General features: G+C 40.5%; 1 protein-coding gene and 1 long non-coding RNA gene across 2 annotated transcripts; one reads left to right on the top strand and one right to left on the bottom strand.

Annotated features, from left to right (window-relative positions):
- Positions 1-293: 293 nt before the first annotated feature.
- On the bottom strand, positions 294-18,517 carry rai2 (retinoic acid induced 2). The gene is made up of 2 exons (XM_004557074.3): positions 18,355-18,517; positions 294-5,338 (listed from the first exon to the last, which is right to left on the bottom strand). Exon 2 carries the CDS (start codon positions 5,268-5,270, stop codon positions 3,657-3,659), a length of 1,614 nt encoding a protein of 537 aa, XP_004557131.3. The 5' UTR covers positions 5,271-5,338; positions 18,355-18,517; the 3' UTR covers positions 294-3,656.
- On the top strand, positions 12,037-23,773 carry LOC143415015 (uncharacterized). Its single transcript, XR_013095624.1, has 3 exons — positions 12,037-12,172; positions 12,250-12,354; positions 23,254-23,773. It is a non-coding gene; the product is annotated as an uncharacterized LOC143415015 (long non-coding RNA).
- The last annotated feature ends 2,735 nt before the right edge of the window (positions 23,774-26,508 follow it).

Below are 26,508 nucleotides of genomic sequence, written 5' to 3'. Positions count from 1 at the left end.
GATAAAAATGGGGGATCCACAACTGTAGACCGTAACTGACATTTGATAGGATTAAAACCCAGTCTGAGACCAAATCATTTTGATTCAAACCACATGTACAAAGAGCAAGGATAAAGCAATAACAAACTCATTGAATTAAATATTTAAACATCTTTGTTTGTACACTTACCAGTTACCTTCTCCGTCTGCATGACAGAGTGTGTTGTCCTCCGATATCAAACCATTTCCACCAAGAAACCACAAACCTTTTAGACTGCAACTTCTTTTTAAAAAAAGAAAACTCAGGCAAACGATTCAGAATTGAAGATTTTAGTTCACTTCCATATAAAAAAGTACACATACTGTACAGTAAGCAAACATTTATCTCCCACCACATTTCAAATGATGACCTTTTAATAAATCTGCTGTCAGAAGCAAAAAGGTACTTCGGCTGTATTACAATATCAATTCACTCTTTACCTCCTAACTGATCACTCATTATATAAACACGCTGTATAAATAAAAGTTGCACAAGTAATAAATTAGAGATGTTACTATATAACTAGAGTGATCAGGTCAAACTACTAAACCAAAGAGCTCTGTTTAAAGGACTGCAGGCATGAGTTAAGATGTGCTGAGACTGCTAAAGTACACAGATATAAATAAGAAACTGGTTTCCAAAAAAAAAAAAAAAAAAAAAAAAAAAAAAAAAAAGGAAGGAGAGCATCAAGATTTTTTCCATCTCTGTTCAACTAGACAGTCTGCATATGGCTGTTATTAATTCTTGGCCTGTAATTCACAGATTTACATAACTCTTGCAATCAAAAGAGGGGCAATGCAGTTTGGGGAGAATAATAGGTAGGACAGCCTCTAACTATGACAAAGTGCACTCAACATATGATCCACATTCACAACTCTGGGACAGAAAATTACCATGCTCAAAAAAACAATTAAAAAAAACAACAACAAAAAAAGACACTTAAACCACTTGGAACAGATGTTTACACGATTGAAAATGGGTGGATTTTCATCAATACTGGTTCTAATAAACTAATCACACAGTTAACACATACACAAACAGAATTCTCTCTCACTGAAGCCAAGAAATTGGTCATTATTTCTTCTTAACGGCAGCTTTTCACTACAGTTTCAGCTCTGCTTCACAGCTGATTTAATCAATAGCAAACCTCCCCTCAGATTCACTTAAAGGGGACCTATTCTCCTCATTTCCAGCTACATGGTTTTAAAAGCAACTTTGCATAATTCACAGCTCAAAATAATCCTGATGTATCTTATACTCTGCCTTGGTGGAGCTCCTGCAGTTTATCCACTGGCTGACACAAGCAAGCTGTATCATCAAACACTGCAGTTCCTAAACTGGCCATTTGAGGCTCTCTCCATAACTGAGTCAGTCTCCACAGACTGTTAAAATGCCCAACTATACAGCAGAAATAAACACGTTTACATAGTTGTACACAAAGCAGTTTTGGTCTCTTTAGCCAGCTTCCACCTTCATAACAACTGTGCCTTTTCATAGCGATCTTGACGTCCCCCATTGGCTTCTAGGCTCCATATTTAGAAACTTTAACATTACCCACGTTTGGCCACAACCATGTTACATTTTTCAACCAGAAGAACAAGCTGTAAATTTAAGATTTAAGCCTAGGGAGATGATTGGAGACAGCTTCAAGTGAACAATAGAGCAACTGCACTGTCTTTACACTTTCAGCTAATTCCTGCTAATTAGCAGATATAGCTAACGTTACCTAATATTTTAGAGCTCCACCCTCTCACCTGAAAATATTAAAATGTGGCTCCACAAAAATGAAAATGATTGTAGCCAAAATACTCAAGTGAAGGCATCAAAATGTAGATGTCACTGTCATGGTGGCTAAGTCCATTTTTCATATACAAGCTGTGTCCCAAAACCTAGGCCACATCCTTCGGAGACCGCATTTGTAGACCAATTATGTCAAAGCCAGGTGACAAAGGCTGTCCCAATTCGAAGGCTGCTCCAAATGCAGTCCTTCATTCCCCCCGAATGTGAAGGATGGGTCGGGTGTATCCTTCGTGGCCCAACCTATCCCAGAATTCATAGCGCGGCCCAGCCAATTCCAGTTTCCAACAATGGCGGCAGCTGCTTAGTTTTAATATGACTCCTATTACTCTTTCTGGGTCACAAAATAAACTTTTAACATATTTTCAGGTGAGAATGTAGCTGTGTAAACGTCAAATATCTGCTCGGTTTATCAAAATATCACATATTTGCAAAAGTGCTCTGACGTTTTCACAGAAGTCTGTTACCCACCAGCTCGATAGCTAGCCGGGGATCAGCTAGGCTCGCTAGAGCCGGTGAGAACAGCAAACTCCCGGTACATCATTTTCGGACCTCCTGCGGTCTTTTGTTACTAAGATTATGATATGCAAGACACTTAGATAACATAAAAAAAATGTATTGTTTGGCTTTTTTCTGTTTTATTAGTTTGAGTAAATCGGTTTGGCTGAGATTAAAGTTATAGTTCTCACACAGCTGAATAAACATCAAACAGAAAACTGATTAAACAGAAGTGTTAGATGGTAGAGCCTCGCACTTCCGGCCTTCAAAGGAACCGGCACACGTAGACCACGAAGGCCGGGTCCCCCGAATGGAACACAGCTACATTCTACAGAAATGCCTCTCTTTACTTTCTTCTGATTGGCTGCTCCTTGGAGACGAAGTTTGAACAGTAAGTGTGCCTGAGATGAAACAAAACAAAAGCTGAAATCGAGCTTTGAGTCTGAAGCTTGAGTTTTTGGGTTTCAGGATTACTTGTACATACACTGACCTCATCAATGAGCATCAGCCATTGTAACAATATTCATATGATAGGAAACAAGGAAAAGTAGACTAGGTCCCCTTTAATAAGTGGAAACAGCAGGGAGTTACAGTGCTTTAAACACTTGCTGCTTTGGCTAATTTAGCCATCAACAATAATAGCTCTTTTAGTAGTTTCCTCATTTTTGGATAGAAAGGTCAGTTTAAACATGAAAGTAATTAAGAAGCTTCTTTTATTCCCTATTGTTGTTAAAATAAGAACATATTTTGCTGTGATCAGTGGCTGCTGCCAACATTCATTTAATGAAACTGTGGCTCAGGCCTCGCCAAGTCATTATGAGCCTGTCATGCTAAATCCCAACCAATCAGGAAAGAATGAATCGCTCCAGTGAGCTACTGATGACCATGTGAATTTCCACTGATGGGACATGTTTTAACAGCCTCAGTCACGTCCTGCAGTACACGCTCTTCAGTGCACCAAAATATAAAACATAATACATGTGGAAACAAACCATAAACCCAAACGGAGGAATCGAACTTGTGTCTTTGCTGTTACCATGAATCACAGACATCTCTGACTCACAGAGAGCATACTAAGCTGCCGTACACTGAAACATTTATGGTTTAGTAAAACACTGTAGAGACTAGTGCATCATAAAAGAAAAACTCAGAAGAAACCGTTTGTGTAACTACTGTGTCACATTGTCAGAGCCCCACTTTTAAAGCCAGACTCTGAGTTTTGGTTGGACACAAGCGTTTCAATTTGATTACAGAATGTCCCACATGTGTTTTATGTTATACTCTCTGGAGGGATTACCAGAAAACTAGTCCACAGATTAGTCTCCCTCCCCAGTGAGCGAGCTCACTTCCTGGGGAGCAGCGCTGCCAGTCTCTGCTTCTTAATGGGAAGGAAGTGGATCTCCTGTGAGCTGACCTTCTTCAGTTTGATAGCTCTGCTTTTAGAGACCTTTTTAAGAGGGTTGTTGGGGTCGTGCTGCTCCCCGTGGGATCCCGACGGCACACCGTAGAGCTGCTGCAGAGCTGCCCCCTGGCTGCCATCCCGTTTTATGGAGAAGTTTTTGGTTGAGACTCCTGAAAGGCCTTTTATCTTTCCGCAGAGGATGGCGGGGATTGCGTCTTTCACTGAGACAATGACCTTGGCTGTCTGCGAGGTGCTCACTATCTCGAGGTTTCCAGCACCGCTAAGAGACGCCTCCTGACTCAAAGAACTAGACCCAGCAGCACTGCTGTCAACCAACCACTTATGCTGCCGGCTGAACTCCAGCGATGCCAGACTGCCGAGGAGTTTGGAATCGACGCCCAGAGACAAAGATGTGCCGCTGCCATCCGGGCCGGACTGTGAAGCTCCTTCTCTGTCTGACTGAGCACACTTTTTCCTCACACCAGGAACTGACAAATCCAGCACACTGTCCTGCTGTGGACTGGGATATTCCTGTTTTGGTTCAACTGGACATGGCCTGACAGAAAGGTCCAGAGCTTGTCCTTCCTCTAGAGGAAGTGAGGATGGGGATGCATTTTGTGGCTGGAACGGAGGCATGCATTTCCTTGAAGACTGCGAGGGGGAGGTAGTATCTTTTGGCGAAGTCTGAGTGCTTTTACTCACAGTGCAAACTGGTTTTGGCATGTTACCCTTTGAGTCCTCGGTCTGAGGGACAGGGATGGGGAGAGGGACTGGCAGAGGCACAGGCAGAGGAATGATGACCGGGTATGGGACTAAGAGTGTCGCAGGAGGGACCAGAGGGGCCAGAGGGGAGGTGTAGGGAGGGGTGAGGGGAGGAAGGGGGAAGAAGGGAGAGCCTGGAGACTGACAGCTTGATGAACTCCCCTGGGAAGGGAAGAGGTCCTGCAAGATGGCAGCAAAAGCTGGATTCTGCAGGAGAGAGAGCAAGTTAGCCTCCTGCGTCTGTCCTGTGGACTTCTGATCAACAGCTGGAGGTAAACCAAACGTCAAAGGACTCTGTAACAGCACGTTGTTCTGGAGCTGTGCACAGTTGGTGGTCTGAGGTATTACAGAAGGACTCATGTGCTGAATCACCTGCTGATCCAAGACCAGGGGCAGTGAAACTGGGCTTTGGCTCGTTATCAAGTACGGTGCTGCCCCCATCTGTCCGAGCTGAGGCCCGGCTGCTCCGGCCATCTGGAGGTGAATGGGCAGCATGAGCGGGCTCTCACCCAGACAAACTGGGTGGAGTACAGTGGTAGCCACTTTAAGAGCCACACCTCCTGGAGGTTCAGCAGTGGGACTCACCACTGGGGGTGCAGGAGTGTCTGTCAGGTTCGAGAGGCCTCCTTTAGTCAGTCCTGTCATATTAGCATCACAGGAATCAGCAGGAGTGAGTGGATTTACTCCATCTTCCACTTTGCTGGAGACCTCTCCTCCTCCTCCCGCCTCAGAGTTGCACACTTCAGTCTGTGGCTGGGTCATGGTTACAGACTTGTCATCGTTACCCTCCATGATTCAGCCTGAATATCAATCTTCATGAAGTCAGTGACGGGTTTCGTCCATTATTCTTGTAAGAAGCCCTGAAACACATAGAGCAGAAGGTTTGACGGTAAGCCCCACTTTAAAAATAAAAAGTGAAAAATCTTAAAACATATATACACAATGAGTAAAGCAGGGGCCCCAATACTGTGCTAATATGAAGAACTAAGTTCAGATATGCTTAGGGATTGTTATTTCCATATACAACTACACAACAATAAAATGCTAATTCTATATATTAAAATCTTCTTTTTTTAAACTCTTCCATCTATTTATGGAGCTGCTAAATAGGGGGAATTTTTCCAATGTGATTCAGACTGTGACCGATAGCTGACAACATAACAAAGTGGAAAATTTTTCATTTTTTTAATTTGAGAAAACTACAACTAAGCAGCAGTGCAAACCAAAAGGGGAAGCCAAGAGTCTTCAGTTTGTGCGTGGCGTCTTCCACGCTTGCTAATGCTAGCAAACGAGCTACAGAGACACTCTGAAACCAAACAAGCCATTCCTGCAGTGTTTCCCACATTCAGACTTCAATTGGGTGAGCTGCTCAGATATATTAAGAGACCACATCTGTGATAGGTCTGTTTTAACAGTGTTATTTTACTACCAAACACAGTATATTGATTAGCACAATGCTAATACCTCCAGGAAAGAAAAAAACCAATAGCATATTGTAACTATCTTGGTTATTGTGCTATAAAAGGCTAGTATTCTGGCAATGCAGTTTTGCATTTTCAAATCTCTAACAATCCATGTACGGACTTCATCTCTCTTCATCTTCCTGTTTTTCGTAGAAGTAACTGCTGTTAAAGATTTATTAGCTCCAAGTCAAACACGGTGAGCTCAGTTTCACTGCTGATGACAGAGTAATGCAGACAAACCAGAATAAATGCAAACAATGAGGTCGCCCTTTACGACTGGGATTCAATACAGGACTACAAATATAAACACTATGAATATAAAAACGTAATTTTTATTTGTTTAAATATTGTTCTCGCAAGTCTTGGCAATTAGACTGTTTAGTTTTTGTCCCCTAGGTGATATCAACAGAGTCATTTTAGCCTTCAAAACAAGGTTAGAGTCAGAGTCCTCAAAGATTATGACACACAGCTCACAGTTAAAGGCAGCCAAAGTGTACGATTACCCATTGTAGCGTTTTTTTTTTATTTATTTTGAAAATGATCCCAGATAGTCCTGCTGATCTTAAGTTCAGTGCTCACAAACTAACCTAGACATTCCTGTTCTCGGCTGTTAACAAATATCTAAGATTCAGTTATGTGAATATAATATTTATATTTTAAAAAAAATTGTAAAAAAAAATTGTAAATTATGGGAGGAAAAAAAATGTAATAATCAGCAATACCCTACCAGCTGACTACATTGCCAGACTGATATTTCGGCAGTCCTCGCCATTATTCAGCTGCTTCCTCAGAGAGAGGTGAAGATCGCCAACCACCACTGATTCGGATTAATAAAGTTTCATGAAATGAAATGAGATCAGACTCCATCTCCACCGTCTGGAGCTGCAAATCCTTGTTCTGCTCACCAAGACCACAGAGCAGAACAACGACTGCCGTCGCTAATGCTGATACAAGACAGAGAAAGCAGACTTCATCCACAGGATGGGAGACTCCGAGGAGAAGCAACAGCTGGCTGTGTCCCCTCAATCATTTATTCCATGTGTAAAACTGTTTTTAACTATATATAGTTTTTACTTTCTATATATACTTTATTTATCCCCAAAGCTGGGAAATGCTTGTTACAGCAGCCAAAACAATGAAAACCACCTACAACAACATGATTTAAATAAAGTAGAATAACTCAATATTATAATCATCTTCTTCTTTCAGTTGCTTCCTGTAGGAGTCGCCACAGCAGATCATCCGCCTCCATCTCACCCCATCCCGAGCATCCTCCGCCAGGCCTCTGCATGTTCTCCTTCGCTACATCCATGAAGCTCCTCCGAGGTCTTTTCCTCCTGCCTGGGAGCTCCATTTTTAACATCCTTTGTTCAATATCCACTGTCCCTCCTCTGCACATCTCCAAATCATTTCAACCTTGCCTCTCTCTACCTTTTTAAACTTTGAACAGCTTAAAATAATGCATGACGAAAACAGCTCAACCTGGTAAATAATACACAAAAATAAAGGAGTATTCCTATTACAATCTTTAATGGCATAGGAAAATTATGTGATCTTTATTTGTTTGTTTTTTTTAAAAAACCCTATATTAATCTTTAACCTCTTTTTGCATGAGAATGAGCCATTGATTATTGTCCAGTATTAACCCCCTAAGACCCGAACTCTTCCCCAGCATGCATTTTTAATTTCTCTTTGATATTTGGGCATGTTGGGGCCCAATGAATGTAAAAACAAAGAATTACCAGATTTTTTTTTCCTTATTTTTGTTTTTATGAAAAATCAAGAGCCACATATGAGGATATTCGTTTAAAATTTTGATAGAACAGTAGCAGTATAATGTCCTCGTACGTGGATATCAGGCCCTTGCAGAGCAAAATTGAGTATTTTGGTCTAAATAACCCAAAATGTGATGTCCACATATGTGGACGCCAGGTCCTAGGAGGTTAAATCAATGTGTGATACGGGAAGTCTTACAACATCTCATCTTATGTGGAGACGGGTTATTCATTGAATAACTTGGGAAATGTTTAACACTCCACACTGAAAATATCTTATTGTAACCCTGTGTACACACACATTCCTCTCTGCTGTGTGTTTGATTAAAGTCTGAGCCGTGAAGGATTTCCATTTTATATTTGCCCATCTATCCATCCCTCATCTCTGCAGAGGTCCAAGACCACCAAGATACAATATTGACGCAGAAAGATCAAACAGGAACTCAGCATGTTTGATCAACTACACATCTCAGTCTCTATCCATCATCCGACATCACACATGCTTTTGTGCTTTTATAACCGTACTGTGTCGGCTTTCCTATCACTACATGATACCTCTGCACAACACATGTCCTGCCTGCACTGGATGTCAACCCCCATCCGTCCACAGTGATAAAACGTCCCCTGGGTGCATCTCGTGTCAGTGAGGTCAATTATTCATACGGCTGGGAGCGAGCGGGATAATGTTCAGGTACTGGAGAAAAAGGGAAACATTAAATACCCTGAAAAAAAACTACAAAGTGTATGCTTTAACCTTTAAAGTTAAAAAACTCAATTAAATGCACGCATGCAGTTCTGATTTTCTGGCAGGAGCATGACACTTTTTCTTCCTCTCCGGGTGGCTTTTATGTGGTGTTGGGTTGCCACAATGAGCAGCGAGGAGAAGCTCTCTCTCTCTCTCTCTCCCTCCAGGCTGGTTTTATATTATTCTGCGAAGCATAGACGGGATATTGTAATAAGGCTCTGATGGATTACATGGCCAGGCGGCTGGCTGATAATCTTGTCACTGGTTCGTGCACAGGAAAGGTCTGGGAAGTGTGTGCACCTTGGGAACTGTAAAACAGACCTAACCATACTCTAGAAGAACTGAGTAAAAGCCTTTGTAGACTCGCAGTTTTTCAGACAATGCACCCTTTAAAGACAAAGAAATTTCCAAGAGCTTCCTAAAGATCCTAACGCATGATTAACTGTGAGCTTTGTGTCATGTGTTTGAGTCCATATTTAATACTAGTGTTTTATAACTAGACAAAAATAGAATTTTAGGTTTTTTAAAATGATAAAAATTCAAATTTTCCCTCCTGTATGAAGCTGCAATCAACATACAAGATCAGCTGTGCAAATTTGTTGTAACTAATAACTTAATCTGCTTAATTTCACACATTGTAAAGCCATCCAGGTCAAACTCTACCATTTCATGGGCTGCGTGTTTGATACCATAGTACGATACTGTTATTGTCTTTTAGACATTATGCTTTTATGTTTTTTAAATAAACTTAAAACTATAAATAAACTTGAGAAGCAAAAAAAAATGTAGCAATCACATAACTATGTTGGTGGAGGAGATGCTGATGAACCAGGAGATGACCTTTCTCATTCAAAGTCATGACTTTACAGACTAGGGAAAAAATGGATTTGGACAAATGGAGTATTTATTTGCTGGAACAAAACACAGCATAAAAGAAAGTAAAGCCAACACCAAGTGCTTTAATTTTTTGGTCCTTTCACAAACCACCAGGGGGCGATACCTGTGTTTAATAAAGACTTCCAGTCCTAAAGCAATCTATGGGAAAACAGCCCTCTGTCTTGACCTCTGCAAATACTTTCCTGATGAGTTTACAGGATCAATCTCTAGGTCCTGTCAAACTGAATGACACATTAAGTTTATTTAGTAATTTCTGGTCACTAAAGTGTCCGAAATAAGAATTACCCAGCATACATTCAGTTTCAAAACACCAACACCGACGGCAAAAATGCTCGTCCTCCTTTTAGCGTCTACGGTTCGGAATCTGCGACCACATGAGCGTGACTGTTTGGTATGTGGTAAAAGTGAGTAGCTCTTTCTTACCTGCTATTTCCAGCTAGCATGTATATTATACATACCACATGGTTTTCCTTTGAATTCTATCTGAATTACGCTGCTGCAGTAAATCTACGTCGAGCCTACAATGTAGCCTAAGCAACAACAGCATCATGTAGTTATATTCTAGGCAGTTGCACGTCAGGTTACAGGGTAAAGTTTCAGAAAGATACATTGTAGCCACAACACGAACACTGATTTAACACTAAATTATAAATCTGCCCTAATCTGCTAAAAAGGGACAACCATAACCGTAACTAAGACTAACCTTAGTCACTGAGAGTATGTCATTTTTATTACATTGTTCTGTTATGGTTATCAGACACATTTATGAATCAGAGCTCAGACTGAATAGTAAATTCAGATCTATTCTATTTTTCCACTATTTGGATGCTGCGGTCTCACTTGCATTCCAGGAAGCTCGGGGCAAGACATTTCCTGTGTGATAACGCGGTCATGAGGTCCGTGACACGATAATGCCTCCCTGACCATTATGAAAGGAGTCATTCTTAGTTGAAGCGCCGCTGCTGTCAGAGACTCCAATGAGTTAGCCTGACTGTGCACAAAATGAGGAAATTCCCCCAAATAATAAGCTTAATTGTCTCTTTTTACTCGGCTGCCATCGGGATATGGACTCACTTTATTTTAAGGGAGGAAATCACCCACCCCAAAAAAAAAAGAAAAAAGAAAAAAAAAAAGCAGGATTTACTCTGAGCCATCGACATCAGCAGTAATCGCCACTTGGGTGACATACAGTCAGCCTGCAGTGGTGTTCACTCCAACTTCGCTTGAATCATGTGATAAAAAGTAAAACTCTGCAGATGAGCAGGAGGAGGAAGTTTAACCAGCAGAGTGAACCAAAGTACACACAGATCATGTTCACCATTGTTGTTTTTCCCAGCTACATTATCTGACTCAGTGACTCTGCTTTGTCTCTGTGTTATCACAGATAGGGAAGGTCAAAGTAAGATCTCGTAATAATAAGGCTCAATAAAAAACTGATCCCTGCTGACATGCAACAGAAGGGTTCCTCCACCATTAAAACAAAAGAAAAAGAGAAGTTTGAAGTATTGTGCATTGATGCAGTTCAGGGTTTTGGATTCAGTGCCTGAACGGTAACAGTAATGAACACAGAAAGAGCTTCCTCATCAGGCTAGGACCCTATACCACGAAACGAGTATAACATACCCAGCATATCTTTCCATTAGCCTAACACTGACAGTCAGGATAAACAGTCACATGAAGCTGGCTATCAATTCGTGAAGTTAACCCAGGGTTTCACTGAAGATGCACGTACAATATATGATGTCTGCATGTACAGTATAGGTGTCATATTTTACGATCATACAGTAATTGTGGAAAAATAACATTGTTTGCTGCCAAGAAAAAAAGAAAACAAGGAACAAATTTGCATCTAAGAATCTATATTTCTGTAAATACAAAGACATTAGATGCAACTGAAAAATTGAGACCCTCCTCCCCTCCCTGTAGCTCAGAGGAAAGGATGTTACTCCGTTTTCAAAGTATCAAATTGTTGGTCTGCATCAAGCAAAGAAAACTACTAAGGACAGGTTGAGTTGAGAACTGTGCAATGCATTATTAAACCTGGAAGGACAGTGATGAATCATCATCTTCAAAAAGAAATGTGGTTGGGAAAATAATCCTGGATGATTGTGATCAGTGTTCACTTATACATCTGAAACTCACTTTGACTATTTAACATGCATAAGAGCACAACGTGAAGAGGAACTCGAGGATTTGGGACTAAACAGCTGTGTTGCCTCAAGAAAACCACTTATCAGTGAGGCTAATTAGAAGTAGAGGCTTAGATTTCTCATGGGTCTTAAAGATCAGACTGTGGAGCAACGGAAAAAGGTCATGTGGTCTGATGAGTCCAGATTAATCCTGTTCCAGAATGATGGATGCATCAGGGTAAGAAGATGAACTGATGCACCCATCACGCCTACTATAAAACCAGCGTTACGATCTAAAGATGCTTCAGTTGGTCAGGTCGAGGAGGCTCGAGACAGATGGAGGATGAAGAAAAGAAAGGAGAGAAACTCCAAACTGACCGAAATTTAAGTCGTTTCTGCTGGTGAGAAACGCAAAACTTGTTTTCTGTTACACTGTGGGCGAGTCTCAGCTCAGGCTCCGCCCACATGCAGCATCAAGGAAGCAGGTGAGGTTATTCAAGGTTAACGGGGGTTTACCTGGAGACAGAATCATTTGTGTGCCAGAGTTTGCAAGAATATGGCGTTCGTTTTAAAACAAAAACACCAAGGAGCTATTTAAAAACAGCAATAATTAAATTACACTCCATCTAACCGAACATCCGAAGATTTAAGCACCGGCTCGACAGCCTCAAATTTAACTTTGAAGGTGAGTTAAACAGAATCTAATAGTAGTTTCAGTTTTTGATTCTATGGTTAATTGAATTTGTTTTATTCCTTTTTTAGGATGACAGTAGAGTCATAAAAACAAACAAAGCCACCAAAACAGAGACAGAAATGAGAGAAATGCTGGAGCTGGAGAAGAACAACAAAGGAAAAACACATTCTGAGGTAAGAATGGGACCGTATATGACCCATAGTTAAAGTCCCACAAAGTATAAATCCTCCCTGTGGGAAGCATTCAAGGGGGAATCCCCCCCCCCCCCCACACACACACACACACAATTTTTAAATATAAATTTCAGGCCCTGGAACTATTCAGCAAACATTAAATCACTTTTAAACAGCTTTTGATGCTTTTCCCCCAAGAAAAGTGAATCTCTCCGGAGTTTAGACTCTGTGTTAGATAAATCGAGAAATTTGAAGATGTTATTTTGATCCAAGGCACACTCATTGAATTTATCGTTTAGTTTTGATTAGATAACGATACCTTGGCTGTTTGCTAAAATCAAGTCCCAGTCTGGTCCTCATGTTAAGTTAATAAGGCGCATTTCTCACTGCGAGGAAAAGACTGGGAATCATTTTACGTGTAAGGAAACATCAGGCTCAACTTAAACTTCTCTCCTAACTTTGTACATTAAAATTTCACAAACGAATGCATCCGGCATATAAATGTATTTCATTTGTAATCTAATAAGATAACAAATGACAGCCGGATAAAAATAATGCAATTTACCTAAACTACTCTGATTTTGTCTGAATGCTAGCATCTTTACTGCCTACTGTTCTCAGTGCGAGTACACATCACATAGACAGTGGAGCCGACGAGTTTATTAAATTTAACAGTAATCGATAAAAGCTTTCAAACAGATATTAGACTGAATATAACAGAAGGGAGAGCGAGTAACAGAAGAAGCATTGTTATCCCAGCGCTTTGGTCATATCAACTTATGAAATACCTCCAAACTGCTGCTTTTTTGCTGTTAGCTTCCCCCCAGCAATGCTATAAACCATATGCCATGAAAACAGTCTTTCTTGGACTGCTGTTGGTGACGCTAGTCCTCTTTCTGCTCTCCAGTGTAGCAGTACTGTACCAGCTGTCCACCAGCTACAGGTTCTTGCTAAAGTGACCCTCCAGCTCACTACTACTACAGCGCACTACTGTGGTTAGCTGCAGTCCAACACGGCAAAGTTGGACACTGGGCGGGATGAGATCCTCTCTGAAAGCATCTGAATAATGTCAAAGATATCCATGGACAGTATAAAAGTTGGATGTACCCTCTATGGCATCACCTGCCAGTTAGTGAAGTTAAGAAATGAGCTAAACATTTTAGCATCGCCACTTTGGTGTTCTGAGAATGGACACCAAATGCTAACTGAACACGCCTTTATGACTAAAATGATGACAATACAGGGAAATGATTGCAAAACCCCGAGTCACACAGGCCTACATACCAGTCAGTGAGCCAGTTGCTAGGAAAAAACATGTATTTCCCAACTCGCTGGTAAAGACCTCCTTCGAATACTTTGGTGGCCAGCACATTGCTGCACTCGCAGCTTAAATGGAAGTGGCGGACATTGCCCAGCAGCTCTCCAAGCTGAAGAGAAACTGTAAAAAGTGCACTGAACTGTAAACGGGATCCATTAGCCTTCAAAGTAAAGGGTGTACTTTTGGAAATGTGTTGGTTCCAGCACTGACGCAAAGCTTTTATTATGGAGGCAAAGCTTATCCATTTCCAGTGTGTGTCCCACTTTTTCGAGTTTTACTACTGCTTAGCTGGTAGTTGGTGAGTATTTGCTGACAAAGATGAAAAGCTATAGTTAACAATGGGAACCAGCAAGAAACCAAAGCAATCACCAATAGGTTTTTGGCATAGCAATTTTTTTGCAAATGATTTCACCCAACATAAGCCAGCGGCCTCCAGGAAACACTGCTAGCCAGTCAGGAAATACACATTTTTCCCATAAAAACCAGCGGTTGACTCATTGACAAATCTTAGGTATGTATGACGTCATGCAAGAAACCTCAATAAGACAGGAAGTTTTTTTTAACAACTGCCACCCCTTGCTAGTCATTAAGAAGAATGCAGGTTTAAGGCACATGGCACTTGTTTCACTTTTCAGACGTGGAAGCTACAGCCACCTTCTAGATGGTGGGGCAGGTTGCTACTAAACTTTCAAAATAAGAGCCACAGGATGTAACCTGATCACAGCTGATACCATTGTCTCAGATGGATTTAAAATAAAAATAATAAAATGCTGAAACGAGACCTAAAATGTTTCTCAGCTGCCGACCCAAGTAAAATGTAAAATCCATAACACATTTTCTCTACTAAAGACATCTATATATCTATAAATTACTTCAACTTATTAACTAATTATTTAATTTTAACTAATTATAAGTTAAAGTAATTTCACAAAACCCGTGGACTTGTGGTGTAACAAGAGGAAAAACAAAAAAACAAAATACAACCAGCTCCTCTGGCTACATCCAACACCTCATAAACAGGACAGGACAAAGCTTATTTCCAATCTTAGCTTAATGTCCTAGCTCGCTAACAGAATCTGCAGTCCCACGTGATAACAGAGTTTGTAGCTTAAGCTATTAAAAACAGCTCCAGGATAATGAAATTTTCCTGATATATGAGCTAATGTAGGAAACATGCAGCACAAACAAACCTGTAACCATGTCTGAATGAGTGCAGAGTATGTTTTCTTCACACCGATAAGACCAGCGGCACATTTAAATCTCACACGTCATCTGGGAGAGGTCTGTGTTCACCAGCCAGTAACAGCTAATTGAGTAAATAGGAGACCCAACTGAGAGAGCCAAATAAGATCCCTCCCCTGTCCCCGTTACTGTAATGATTTCCACATTTCCTCTCTGTGTTTTCCCCTTGCTCATTGGTGGAACGTATACCGTAGTAAGTCAACAGCAGAGAGAAAAACAACAACGCCTCGCCTTCAAACTGCATTAAGCTGCACTGCAGTCGACATACATTACAGGGACTATTTTCTCTTTTTACCTCCTCGTTGTGGGCTTGATTTAGCTTTTAGACCAGAGGACACGAAAGCACCGGGGATGGATAGAGCACGGCTGATGATCTAAAAGGTCATTGCTCTCAACACCCCTCCGCTCCAGTGGCCAATTACATCTCATTAGAGAGACACACAGAAGCCTCATCACGATGCAGACTGCTTTCACATCAGTGCAGCTCATCTTTTATTCAGCGGGTGGTCCGCCAGCTGATCCCCTAAATGCCACAATCAGTCAAATTTCACAATAACAATAATTTAGCACTGGAATACTCATTGTGATGATCACTGTGTCACATTTTTAACCAGTGTGCCAGTGAGAAATCCAGGTTAGATGGCGATTATTTAGCGATTCAACTACATTAAAATACATTTACAGCGAGAATCTGCACCTCGGGTCAGTAATTATTATGCATGGGTGGGTCACAAATGGCTTTTTTTTAGTAATCACCGCCATTTGAACATGCAGATAAACATAAGGTCTGTCTGAAACGCAATGAATATATAAAACTCTAAGCATGTAAAGTGTGACCTTCTTCAGTAATATCTTCATTCAGGCTAAAACAAGGTTTATGACTGTGTAAGAAGTGCACAGATTAATTAAGTACAGCGTACGCTTTAGTATTTGTTTATTTAGTACAACACTCATCAATGTTCTTGCAATTTAAAGGAAACCGTACAAAAAAACCCCAACAGAACAGCTTCTATCTACTTAATGGACCAAAATTGGTGCAAAGTCTTCCACGTGTTCACTTGAGTCAAGGTCCGAAGACTGAAATGAGTCACATCATTTTCATGTTCATCTAAGTCATTGAGTGAGGAGATTTTTACGTTCTAAAGGACTGTGACATGGGAACAGCTGGGTCAGTTCCCTTATGCCTCTTTTCTACTAGCACCTACTTGGGTCCGCTCTACTTGACTTCACTTGGGTCTCATTTGTTTTCCATTACAATTGAGTACCAACTCAATGTGGGCGGGGATGTTATAGCAAGGAGGTCTGAAAGTCCTGCGACACATTTTCAGCTCGACTCAGCTGGCTTGGAACAAGTAGGAACCAAGTAGGTCCTAAAAAAATACCTGATACCTAATGGAGTACCCTAAAAACAGAATAGAGTTGAGTCAGTGCTGATGGAAGAGAGGCTATAATGTTCTGTGTAACGTTTACACGGCACTAATTTGCATGTATGCATCTTTGTCTGTGTGATGCACCCAAGCAATTTATCAATGTGTCTTGCTAATTAAGTCCAAGAATACACAGGGAGGATTTCAGAAGTTATTATTTTGAAAACTAACTCAATTCTTTATATTGTTGTGTGACCGACTTCCAGCCCTCCACGCCTGCTCTCTGCAGCTTGATTCAGTGCTGTCAAAATATATAAATTGGGTACTTTTGAACTGTTTTGCCACCACAACATGGTTTTGAGTGGAGCCAGAACCAGGATTTGATACCTGGTGTACTCCCAGGGTAAGCCTACTCGCTTGAATCTTAGGTGATTTTGGCAGGTAGTCCCTCTCTAATTTAAGTGCTCAATGGACACAAAAACTTCACCATTTACAAATAATAATAATAATTATAATAATAATAAAAACGCTCAAAATACTCAGTATTGTTTTGTCCTGGAAAGCTTTTTTTTTTCTGGCTGTGCCTGAGCACCCTGACCATGCCCCATGGGCAGAAAGCTGGGCAGCAGATGCTCTGATCCTGGGCCTGGCTGCAGGAGAGGGCTCAATTTTCCCACTACCTAGCAAGGTTACTGAGCTCCAGATCTTGGGGTTTGCTGAATGAAGGGGAAGATTCTAAACTCAATGTCAAAAAGAGCCACATGAGGTAGTTCGGGCATGTGGTTGGGAAGTCTCCTGGGCACCTCCCTCATACATCTCAGTAGAAGGAAATGGAAAGTGTGGCTGGGGAGAAGGATGAGAAACCACCTGCCACTGCGACTGGCCTTTGGATAAGCAGAGGACAATGGATGAATGGACCAACGATGGAGTGCGGGCATGGCTGATGCTTCTGCTCATCTCATGAAAGCACCAGACAAACGTCATGCTAATGTCACAGACACGTCACATGTCTCAGCACAACCACATGATTGACTCAAATATCAATTTTGCTGATTTTATTCCCGATGTGTTGGTCCCATCTTTACACAGTGTATAACTGAGAACTTCATCCTTTGGTATGAATCCAGAACAAAAACACATGATGCTCAAAATGGCAAATTTGGGGCTTCAAAGTGTCCATGAACCAATTAGTGATGTCACTGTGGCTGTATCCATCTTTTATACACAGACTGGACCCTCAGTCTTTATAACAGCAGGGGTCAAAGGTTCATATTTTTCCTTTAATTTGACACTTGTTTCCACATGAAATATACTGCATCTGCAAGTCTCGTTTTCCTTTCACACAAGCTGGACATTATAAACAAGAAATTACACAAGAAAGAGCAGAAATTGGAGACCGTGTTGAGTGTTTTCCTCCCGGGTGAGCTCATATCTGCAGGAGCTGTTTTCTTGTACCACTTCTAAGTAAATGCCCAGGCTATTGCAAAAGACCTTGGGTATGACACTGCCGGGTTCATCTGAGGATATTTTCCTGCCTTCCTTCCACATTTCTGTTTCCCTGCACCCAGCGTCGCCGTGCTCCCACAAAAATATGCACGGTATTAGGAGCCCAGTCCCTGGTGTGTCTGGTGCCCGCAGCCAGCCGCCGACGGCTCGCCTTGAAAAGCGAGGAGGCTGCGCGCACATCCCCGCACATCTCGCGCAACAACACGAAAGCCCCGCTGACATTAAAGCCGCAACCGGGGCAGGGACAGAGGGCTCCTGGAGCTCAGTAATAACCTGTTATCACCCTCAGCTGGCGTAAATTTAACGCGCTGTCAGACGCGATACAAGCTAGCTGCTGCGCAATCGCCAGGGAAATTAGGAAAAACGCCTTGTTACGTTTTAAAACCGAGACCCCGACACTCCTGGAATAATTCACATTTACTCTACGTGATGAGGTTGAAACGAATTATACGCTTCAGCGACGTAAAGACCAGAAAACCGGTGGTTGACCCTGCCTCATCTCCGGTCCTTTAATGTATTTCGTGCAGAAAATAAAGCCGCTCTGCGACAAACGCCAGTGTTTCTTACCTTTGAAGTGTCCGCGGCTGTTTTATTGAGCCACTCTCTCCTAATTAACGATGACCGAGCTCCGTGAGACTTAGAAATAAATAGATAAGGGTGCCATTTATCTCTTCATTGCGGTCTCGTCGTAGCGACTCCAGACGGAGAGCTGCGCACGCAGCATCGTCAGCGGGTCTCTCCTCCCCCCTCCCCCCTCTCCTCCCCCACCACTAGCAGGGACAAAAAAGCGAATCAAGCAAACAAACAAACAAATCAATACTTAAAGTAAAAAACAACAACCCGTAAAATAATAATAAATAATTAACTTATAATTAACTCATTATTAATCATTCGTACTAATAAACATCCTAATCTTTTATGTTTGAGTATTAGGTAATGGTAAAAATGAATGGAATAAATACTAAATATAACAAATAAATACATGAATTCATAAATTAATGTAATGTTTATGTTTTATGCTTAAATATTGTGTTCCTGTAATTTTACAGATAAAACAAAGATAAAATAAATAATATTACTTTTTTTTTTCATTATTAAAATTACAATTACGTGTCCTAACAGTTACAAAAAAAAAATATAGAAAAATTCTTCCAGTTTTACACAGTATAAGTTTGTCTAGACATGTTTGTCTTGGTGAAAGTGTGAAATTTTCTGATAATTTCCTAACATTTTCTAATAAATCTTCTCTAATTTAATACTTATTTATAAGGATCAGTGCATATGCTTATATTGTAACAGACAAGCCCAGATAGGCACCTTTTCATCTGTGCTAATGGTGCTCAAAACAAAGAACAACAACCAAAACAATATATTGAAAAATGATACTAGGTTAGTACACTCCCAATTAAATGAATCCACTTTAGTTTTTACTGGAAAATTCTGGGGACCTTGCAGGAAATTTAGGCGAGTACATGTCTGATAATATACAGAGAGCACTGTTTATAATAATCTAATTTTTTAATAACAAGGCAAGAAAAACAGCAAATACAGACATGACTGAATGTGTGGTACCTTGATCATAAACGTACAATGTACCATGGCTTGTACATGAACCCACACAATCTTCCCATAGATACAATTTAGGAGCCAAATAGGAACAGCAGCATGTTTTCTGAGTGCTGACAGGCTTGTGTTTTATCCTTTCTTTTAGCTCCAGACAGTATTCGCCTGCTGACTGGCTGATGACAGAATCAGAGGAGAATGGAGTTTGGCAGCTGTAGATGAGTCTGGTAGTGACAGGCCTGGATGAACAGGATCCCCTGGGTCTCCATATCAGTCCCAGCCAGCCTCGGGCTCTGCCTTAGGGCCCCAGGGCCTCTCATTGTTCCGCAGGGATGTTGTTTAATGCACTTTAATGAGCCTCACAATGTACCCTGGTGGCATGATGGTGACTTTGGTGTGGTTACCTCCTCGATGTGCCCTCTCCCCCCTTCTGTCTGCAGTCAGTGTTACTCACATGAGATGAATGTGTTGTTCACATGCTGTAGCTCTCCTATCAGTACCAAAGCTGGAACAATGAATATAAGAGAGTTCGCCATCTGAAGGAAACATCTTTGGGGTATTTTTCTTCAAGTTTCTGTGTAGATCATACTAGAAAAATATGCCTCAACATACCTCATTACAAGTATACACAATTATAATCCCAAACAAAGGCTGGATATGTTTTTAAAAAATTATCTGCCTACATTGGTTGCAGTTATATACATACTATATAACTACAAGTCGTGTGCTGTCCAAGCGCTGATTGCGAACAAGGCATTTTCTCCATTATGACAGTTTTCACATATTTCGCAGAGCAACAAAAGGACTTAAAACAAAGACTGTGAAGGGATATGACATGCTAATAACTGCAGCTAAGGTCTGAGTGAAAGCAGCCAAGCTCTTTACTTTCGCCAAGCTATTGGTGCCCCATCTAGAGTTAAAATGAATTTATGATACTGCGTTTGTGTCTGTTTGTATAGGTATTTGGTTATGCAGACTGTAGGATAATGGGTCTGCAACAAATACAGACGTGCAACCCTAAAAAATAGGGTGTAGCTGGATGCTGAAGATGTTATGCTTAGGCAGAACACTGATTGGTTGAAAGGTTGGTTTGGAGAAGAAAGCGTCAGTGAAAAACAACAATTGTTACAGATCAAGAAAAAAAGCACAAGCTGACGCTGGTGAGATTAGATGATTTCATTTGACTGCAAGAAAGTTCTCCAGGGCAGAGTCTAAAGGAAAGCACTGACAGCAGCACAAACACAGACAGGAGTACTCAGCATTGCTGGGTACTGCATATATTTTGACTGCAAAGTAGGTTTTGAAGTCTTGTCATAGAACCAAAGCACAGTCATGCCACTCCCTTTAGGGTTAGGATTAGCATAGATTTTGAGTTCCGGATTAGCTAAAATATGCTTTTCTCGAGCTACTGAGGCAGTGCAGTATACGGCACTTCCAAGTTACCATAAAATTGAAGATTGATCATATGTAGAATAAACGATGGATGTAGCTTCCAGGTACAAATAGACAACGTCATGTCCAGTTTCCAGACACAAAGGTTGTAAAACCCCTCGACTCGAGATTTCATAACAAGACTTCACTAACCACTGGGTGACATCATGGCAGCTATGTCCATCTTTTACAGTGTCTATGCACTAGATGCATTCAGATGTAATGCACAAAGAGGCTGCATGAAAATAATCATCTATATAACATGTAAATGCTTCTGTGGAAAAGTTATGCAAACCTGACTGCTTTATGAACCAGGTTTATGAGGAAGATAAAATTTAAAACTACTGGCAGCTGCTTACAGCATACATTTGCACAGTTGGTGCTTCAGTTCCTATCTGACGACACCTTTACAGAGACAGATATCTTTTTTACAGCAGGGTATTTACACAAATACTGCTGCACGATAAAACTACAAATATCTATTATGTAAATCTCAAAAAGTCAGTTTAAAATAATATATTTGTGTTAAATGAATAAAAAAAATGCCTTCCTTTTACAATAAACTATTAGGCCAGGGGCTTCCTTATTTGTCTATTAATGTCTGAATCTTCACACAGTCTCTTACATTTGCAGTGAGCTGTAAATGCGTGTATGTTCTTTTGGAGGTCTTTGCTTGCCTTTGTCCTCTCTCTTCATAATTAAACAAAGATTTAAAAAAAAAAAAAAAGCATTCTGGGCTGGCATTTTCTTTTTGAGCCGTGTACAGTGTCTACTGTACTGTCTGTAGAACCAGAGGGCAAATAATGACACAAAGCCTGATGTTCAGCATAAAGACAGTGAGAGATCTCAGACTTTAGTCAGACATAAAAGCTCGAAGGTCAGTTCCTCATGGAGAGATGCTGTCTAACCAAAAAAATTGTCTTATTCTGCTCACGCTATTCAGTGACATTGTGACACATCCCACACATTTCCCTTGAGAACAAAAATACTCGATTTCTCCCCACACCAGTCACGCCAAGCCATCATGTCTCCAGCGTTAATCGAGGTCTTGGTCAGCATGCCCTTTGATGGGCACCCAAACAGTCCAAGGCTTTGTTTACCTTTTAAAAAAAAAAAAAAATCCTTCACTCACAATCTCAGCTCAGCTGACGCGCAGTGACCGAGAACAAGTCGTTTTTGTCCGTCACGGGCCCGTCTGACATTAGCCAGAGCAACAAAGGAACTTAAAGCTCTGAGTGTGGAGCTGGCTCATGACCATGGAAGTGACAAAACATATGGAGATATGGCCTGTTAGGAACTGCAGCTAAGAGCTGAATCTGTCATACATAGGGAAACATGTGCAGACCCATTCAGATGTTTAAAATGATCACAGATGGGACACAAAGAGGCCTACGTGAAATTTACACTCAATTTGCATTGAATTACCCAGAGAACATCCTGCTGTGGACTCAGATGAAGAACTCCCTCTAGTGTTCATCTCAAATAAACCCCTAGAATGCACTATTCACACAGTCCAGACCACACCTGACACAGGTCATGATGAGAGTAGAAATGGAGATAAAGACACCTGCAGGCTAGGCACTTGGTTATTCATCTTGAAAGGCCTATGGTCACTTATCTGGGTATTTCTTTTAAGAATTACATAAATTAGCTTTGATTTAATTCTGTCTATAGAATCAAAAGTCAAATCTGATTAGAATAAATCAGATTAGACTTGACACATGAATGAACTTAACATAGTGGAGCTGACACAAGAGGATAAGACAGGGAACACTGAGGGAACAAATTAGACTCCAAAATAAGATTAAATTATAACAAGCCATCCATCTATCAGTCTGACAGCTGGGATAGAGCCTATCCCAGCTGTCAGAGGCCAACACCCACGACAGGTCACCAGTCTATCGCAGGGCTAACACAGAAGGACAACCAACAGGGAAAGCAAACAACCCAAAAGGTTCAAAAATCAAAATCAGAATTAGGATCACGACAAATCTGTGCTGCTTTATTATTTAGTATGCAATGAAATAAAGCCACTATTCCATTCTTGTCATCAGTTTCACTTTCCCACGCCATAATACTCAGTCTCGTCATCGACATCCAATTCAATTCAATTTTATTTATATAGCACCAAATCACAACAACAGTTGACTCAAGGCGCTTTATATTGTAAGGTAGACCCTACAATAATACATACAGAGAAAATCCCAATAATCATATGGCCGCCTATGAGCAAGCACTTCGGCGACAGTGGGAAGGAAAAACTCCCTTTTACAGGAAGAAACCTCCGGCAGAACCAGGCTCAGGGAGGAGTGGCCATCTGGTGCGACCGGTTGGGGTGAGAGAAGGAAGACAGGATGAAAGACATGCTGTGGAAATGCTCTGCTCCAATAAGATTCTTTCCCACTTTCTAGAAACCAATCAGCTTCAGTTTTATGTATATTAAATGTATGTTGTTGTTATTCTGCTTTTCAGACTCCCATTCCTGCTCCACCTCCAGGTCTTCAGATCTCTGCCTGCTTTACCACCTCTACAGCCAGCTTCTAGACGCCAGGGATTCAGTCCGATTCCTATTTTGAAAAGGACAGTAGTGCATTATTTCTTGATATATCACAACAACACTGATATCAGTTTATTTTTTAATGTTTTAACTGTCCGTATCATCTGAAACTATTTTTTTCTCATTCTTCAAATTGTGTAAGAAGCTCTGATCAGATCCTTTTTACTGGCAATTCAAAGGAAGCTGGAAAAAGCTCCCTCTTACTGAAATAAGCTGCTTTTAAATATGATCTCCCTGTCATCACTTTTCTTTTTCAAGCATGCTTTATCATTTTGCTTCCTTTATTTCTTATTCATTAATTCATTTAATAGATTTGTAAAATTTATTGCTATGTCAAAGGCTGATTTTTTTCCCTTTATCTTGTTTTGAGATGTTTTGCATTGTTCTTTAAAAAACAATGATATGCTTAAAGAGGTTTATCCTGAGATATACAGTAGTGTGCAAAACCCTTGAGCCAACCTTCATTTCTTTATATTTTGCTTCTAAGGATAGAGACTTTCTTTTATTTATTTATTTTTAAAAAGGTCTACTTCTCTGGGATTGCTGAAAGTCTTTACAGGTCATTCTTTGAACATTGGCTCCATTCTCCACTCATTTTCAGTACACTTCTTGCACTTGACCAGTTTCAGACTCTATGAATAATTTAAGCATAAAAATGACATCAAGTAGTATGTTTTTAAACAATTTGAGGAAATTGGACAAGTGATGCTCCAAATAAGTGTCCGACCTAAAAAGCTATATACAGCACATGAACACTAACTGAAAGTCGTGTCTGTAAGATTTTTTTTTTAAATCTAGAAAAGACGTGACAGATGCATCTGGCCCTTCAGTGAATCCATCTGCTCACTGAAGACTCATCAGAAATGGTTTCAGCAAAAGAACTAAACTGAAACTTTGTGGCACTATGTCCTATGGAGTGATGAACCCAGATTTCAGCAATCTGGTTCAAAGATATCAGGAAAGAGGCTGGAGCCTATCCCTACAACCTGGACAGGTCACCAGTCTGTCACAGGGCAAACACATAGACACAGACAACCATTTGCATGTCTTTGGACTGTGGGAGGAAGCCAGAGTACCCAGAGAGAACCCACGCAAACATGGGGAGAACATGTAAACTCCACATAGAAAGACCTTGGCCTGATGGTGGAATTGAACTCAGGACCTTCTTGCTGTGAGGCAACAATGCTAACAGTGCCCTGTGCACCGTTCTATATGTAAAACCTGGAGGCAAATATGTAAAATATAGCCTTGTCATTCTTTTAGACCTCATGAAGTCTAGAAGTTGGCACATTTACTGGACATGCAAAAAAATGTCCTGAGGGTAGATGAGAAAGTGGGGAGAAAGTAATGATGGGTGACAGAAAATGGTCTGAGGAGAACTTCAGCCCTGGATCTAAAGCCTTCAGAACATGGCTTACCTGCTGAAACAGGTGAGCTCATATTGGTGCCCAACATTGCAGTTAAGAAGCAAAGGCAAACATAGCAAAAAACATAAAGTATAGAAGCTTCAAGTCATCTAAAATATGCATTTGGTTTTAAAAGCCAAACATGTGTTTTGGATATGAAGACAGTTAGACACTGTTATAGTCAAACTCTGCAGTGCTTTTTTACTTTTATAACAAAATGTATTTGTCTTCACTTCAACTAGATAAAAAGCCATTTGTCCTACATAGGTGTTATGAACTGTCAGATACACTGAAGGCATTTCAAAAACACTTTGAGTGGGTCTGATGGCAGATGGCAACTAATCTCAGAGCTGTGAAAGAAAATCCCATGGCAGCTTGTCTAACATGCTAGTCTCCCAACAGTTTCCCTGAAAGACCAGAGATTTGTCCACAATTACCATAAAAGTGTAAATGTAACCGGGTCATAAATTATATTTTGTTATAATTACACAAAATGTGTTCTAAACCCTACACTGTTCCTGGTATAACTGACTTTTAGGACCTCCAAGCCTGTAGTTATCTTCATTATCAGTTAGAACCCCTCCCCATCCTGTTCTTCTTCTATGGTGCAACCCTATAAATTTGGGGTACCTGTTTGGCCTCTCCCTTTTTCTACAATTCCCCTGTGAAAGAGGTAGGCATAATGTTTTTCCAACATTAATTATACCTTTATCTACCCTGATGTTTCTGAGTGTGTTTTAAGTTCATTTTTGTCATAATTATGCCTGTCTTTACTGCATGCTGTGAATATGCGGTATGTGTGTGCTGCGTATGTGTATAGGCACTGTTAATGCTAGCATGAACAGATACGTCTTGCTAGCTTGGAAGTTGTGGCTTGAGCTAACTTTCATCCCAACTGTTTATATTTGGCTATAGAAGCACGCAAGTTATTTACTAGGAGGTCTTTCTTTTTACCTTTCATTGTCAGGCACCACGTAGATTTACATAAACAACCAGCTGCAGGTCTCATAGCTCACCCACCTTAAGGCTTTACTGATGGTACATGGGCATAACCATCATAGACTGGTGGTTCCAGTAGAATCAGAAGCAAGCTTGGGGCCACAGATGGCAGTAATTTAAAAGACGGATGTAAGCAGGGGAACTGCTTTATGTCAAAAGTGTTTGAAATGCAAGAAGAGGCTTTCACTTTGGGAGGTTTTTACATTACATTTAGATAATACTGATAATATAGAAATAGATGCCTTGCTTGCCCTGACAGAAAGTATGACTAGCAGTTGAAAGCTAACAGTTCCCTAAAAACAAGCTAAAACTGTGAATAAACTAGACAAAAATAATTTTTAAAAATGCTAGCTTGGCTTAATGGATAAAAAGTTGAACTATTTAGCTATAAATAGTGATAAAATATTAAAATGTATTAGGTTTAAATGGCTAGCAGCTGATATTTTTGGCTAACAGTGAAGAGAAGCTAATTAAGTATTTAGCTAAACACAAGGGACAAACAGCTAAAATATATACCTATATTATAAATAAAAATATATATATTTTAGGTGTATGTGTGACTTCTATAGGTGTGTATGGCAGAAATTGCTGACAGTATAGATTAATGTTTGACATAAATAGCAAGATAAACATTTGATTAAAAATAAAAGATTTCAAAAATACCAGCAAACCTCTTGTGCGTCACGGACCGGTTTATGTCCGACAATATTTTCACGGGCAGACCTTTACAGTGTCATGGATAAATAGAACAAAATAAAACCAGTA

Source organism: Maylandia zebra, linkage group LG23 (genome assembly GCF_041146795.1).
Source record: "Maylandia zebra isolate NMK-2024a linkage group LG23, Mzebra_GT3a, whole genome shotgun sequence".
NCBI classification, from domain to species: domain Eukaryota; kingdom Metazoa; phylum Chordata; class Actinopteri; order Cichliformes; family Cichlidae; genus Maylandia; species Maylandia zebra.
This window is presented reverse-complemented; position numbering and strand designations above follow the sequence as displayed.

What these genes read in the sequence shown, in the direction of transcription:
- rai2 (XM_004557074.3), bottom strand. Translation starts at nt 5,270, where the DNA reads ATGGAGGGTAACGATGACAAGTCTGTAACCATGACCCAGCCACAGACT.